The following is a 2,945-nucleotide window of genomic DNA, read 5'->3' as shown; positions in this document are numbered from 1 at the left end:
TTTTTTTTTTTTTTCATTTTTTTAAGATGAGATCTTGATGTAGTTCAGGCTGGCCTCGAGTGAGTCCAAGCTTGAACACTATGTAGCCCAGGGTGGCCTCAAACTCATGGTCATCTCCCTGCCTCAGGCTCCTGAGAGCTGGGATTACAGGCATGTACCACCACACCTAACTTTAAACTTCATTTCTACTTCATACAGTCTGGGTGTTTGCCCTCTCGAAAACTCATGCTGAAACTTAATCCTCAAAGTCTTTGAGAGATACTTAGGGTTAGATGAGGTCATGAAATGCGGGTCCCTATAACTACATTAGTGGCTTCTGAAGAGACCCACGTTAGCAAACCAGCTCTATCTTACTATATGATAACCTGTGTCTCCAAAGACTCTCCCCCAGCAAAAAGGCCCCACCAGAAGTCGAGCTGATGCCAGTGCCATGCTGTGGGACTTCTCAGCCTCCAGAACCATCAACTAAAACCCTCTTTTTCAAAAACTTTTTTTTTTTAAACTTCTATTTTCTATAAATTACCTAGTCTGTGGCATTAGGTTATAGCAATAGAAAATGGATTAAAATTCTACTTCATATAATTGTTGAGTCCTTAACAAAGAAAACTAATCTGTATGTTTGAAATATTTCATGATTTTAAAACTTTTTAGGGGCAGGGGAGATAGCTCAGCGGCACAGTGCCTACCTGGCAAGTGCAAGGACTTGGGTTTGATTCCTGGTACCAAAACAAACCCTTTTTGGCTGTGCACAGTGTTGTACACCTGTAATCCCAGCACTTGGGAGGCTGAAGCAGGAGGATCACCAAGAGTTCGAGCATAGCTTGGGCTGCACAGTAAGTTCAAGGCAAGCCTGAACTACATAGCAAGACCCTGTACTGAAAAACAAAAAAACCAAACAAACAAAAACATTTTTTTGGTGTGTGGCACTGGAGATTGAAACCAGGGCCTTGGAGCTACATTCTCCTACATTTTAAATTTATTTTATTTTATTTTTTGTTTTTTGAGACAGGGTCTTGCTGTATAGGTCAGGCTGGCCTTGAACTTGCAACAGTCCTCCTGCCTCAGCCTCCTGAGTGATGAGAATTATAGGTAAGTACTACTACATTTAGCTTTACTTTTGAGACAGAGTTTCTCTGAAGTCAGTAAATTGCCCAGGCTGTGCTCAAACTTGTAATCCTCCTGACTCAGCCTCCCAGAGTGCTGGGAAGATAAGCATTCACCACTATGCCCATTTTTTTTTTTTTTTTGGTACTGAGGACTGAACTCAGGACCTTGCACTCGCCAGGCAGGCACTTGTGCTGCTGAGCTATACCTCTGGCCCATCATTCTCACTTTTTACAAAAATGTTTTTTAAAACAAGAAAATTAGTCCATTGGAAATAAAAAATACTTTTAACGTACCTCCCACAAGCTCTCTTCACAAATAGTGTGTCCAAGAAACTGGGATTCCATTTGACTATTCCGGTACACTAAAAGTAAAGCAAATTCATATGATAAATTGTAGACATAATTTTAGTTATCTTTCAGATTTATGCATTGTTCATGACCTTGAATCTACCCACTAGGATGCTTCTAAGAAGAAAATCATGTAGTAAGGCAAAATATATCACAGTTTTAAGGTTCCATTCAATGCTTATAATTATAAAACTATAATTATATAACTATAATCTAATTGTAAAAATCTGAAGTAACTGTATTCCTTTGTAGTATATCACTTCTTAAAATTTATTAAATAAGAATTAAAATAAATTGTACTTATTAATTCTTTATAACCTTGAAAATGTTTAAACTACATTCAAATATTTCCTAAACAGAAATATTTATTATTGGTCAAGAATGCAGATTTTAAAAAAAGAATGTAGGTGATAGCTGTCATTGAGCCATCATGAAGATCTTACTGCTGAAGTCCAGAGAGGTCCCATCAGCCTTGATTGAATCCAGAGAGCTGCTACAACTAGATGGGGTCCTGCTCAGGTTTTTTATTGATACACTGTCAGCATTTTTATCTATATCCTCTTCAGTATGGTGATCAAAAATCTGAAATTATCAATTAAGAAATATCATCAGAATAATTATGATATAAAGAACAAAATATTTGTTGATCACTAACAAATATATTACTATTAACATAAAATTTATTCATAAGTCACATGAAATACCTTCATAAAGAAATTAGAGTATCAGGCAACTTTGGCCTCTAATTATAGTTAAAAGTAATTTTATTAGAGATATAATAATCTTAGGCAGGCATGGTGGCACACACCTGTCATCTCAGCACTTGGAAGGCTGAGGCAAGAGGACTGCCATGAGTTTGAGGCCAGCCTGGGCTATATAGTGAGTTCATGGACAGCCCAGACTACACAGTGACAGCCTGTCTCAAAACACTAAAAAATAAATAAATACATACATAAATAAAAATATATAATTCTTAAAGTGTATAAGTAAACTGTTTCTTAGCTGTATCTAAGTTATAGCTGGGACCTATAAGCTATCAAATGTTGACTTAGCCAATTATCTAACTACTAGCTACCAACAACTGGGTTACTTCATCAGAGAAAACCAGACTAAAATGCTTAGTATAAAAAACAAGACTAAGACTCTACTTCATCAGAGAAAACCAGACTGCAATGTTGTAGTGTACTACAATGCCTAGTGTACAGAAATAAAACTTAGGGTGGGGCTGTGGCAGGGGCCCTAAGATGCACCTGTCCCAGAGAGGATGATAAATCTGGAGGATTCTATCAGAAAAGAAAGAAAAAAGAAAAGAAAAGAAAAGAAAAGAAAAGAAAAGAAAAGAAAAGAAAAGAAAAGAAAAGAAAAGAAAAGAAGAAAAGATTTCTGGGCTTCCTTCCTTCCTCCCTCCCTCCCTCCCTCTCTCCCTCCCTCTTTCTTTTCTTTTCTTTTCTTTTTTCTTTCTCTCTCTCTCTCTCTCTCTCTCCCTCCCTC

At 37.1% G+C, this 2,945-nt stretch overlaps 1 protein-coding gene across 3 annotated transcripts in view; it reads right to left on the bottom strand.

Moving 5' to 3' along the window:
• The window catches only part of Casc5 (cancer susceptibility candidate 5), a 62,638-nt gene that overhangs the window by 28,004 nt on the left and 31,689 nt on the right, over positions 1-2,945 (bottom strand). For all 3 annotated transcript variants that reach the window (XM_005381252.2, XM_005381250.2, XM_005381251.1), the window contains exons 12-13: positions 1,898-2,036; positions 1,401-1,468 (exon numbers count right to left, since the gene is read on the bottom strand). In XM_005381252.2, coding sequence (XP_005381309.1) covers positions 1,401-1,468; positions 1,898-2,036 — 207 coding nt within the window. The remainder of the gene's footprint in view (positions 1-1,400; positions 1,469-1,897; positions 2,037-2,945) is intronic.

The sequence above is a fragment of the Chinchilla lanigera genome, unplaced genomic scaffold (genome assembly GCF_000276665.1).
Source record: "Chinchilla lanigera isolate Chin_1 unplaced genomic scaffold, ChiLan1.0 scaffold00015, whole genome shotgun sequence".
NCBI classification, from domain to species: domain Eukaryota; kingdom Metazoa; phylum Chordata; class Mammalia; order Rodentia; family Chinchillidae; genus Chinchilla; species Chinchilla lanigera.
Note: the sequence above shows the minus strand (reverse complement) of the source record. Positions and strands in the feature narration are given on the sequence as shown.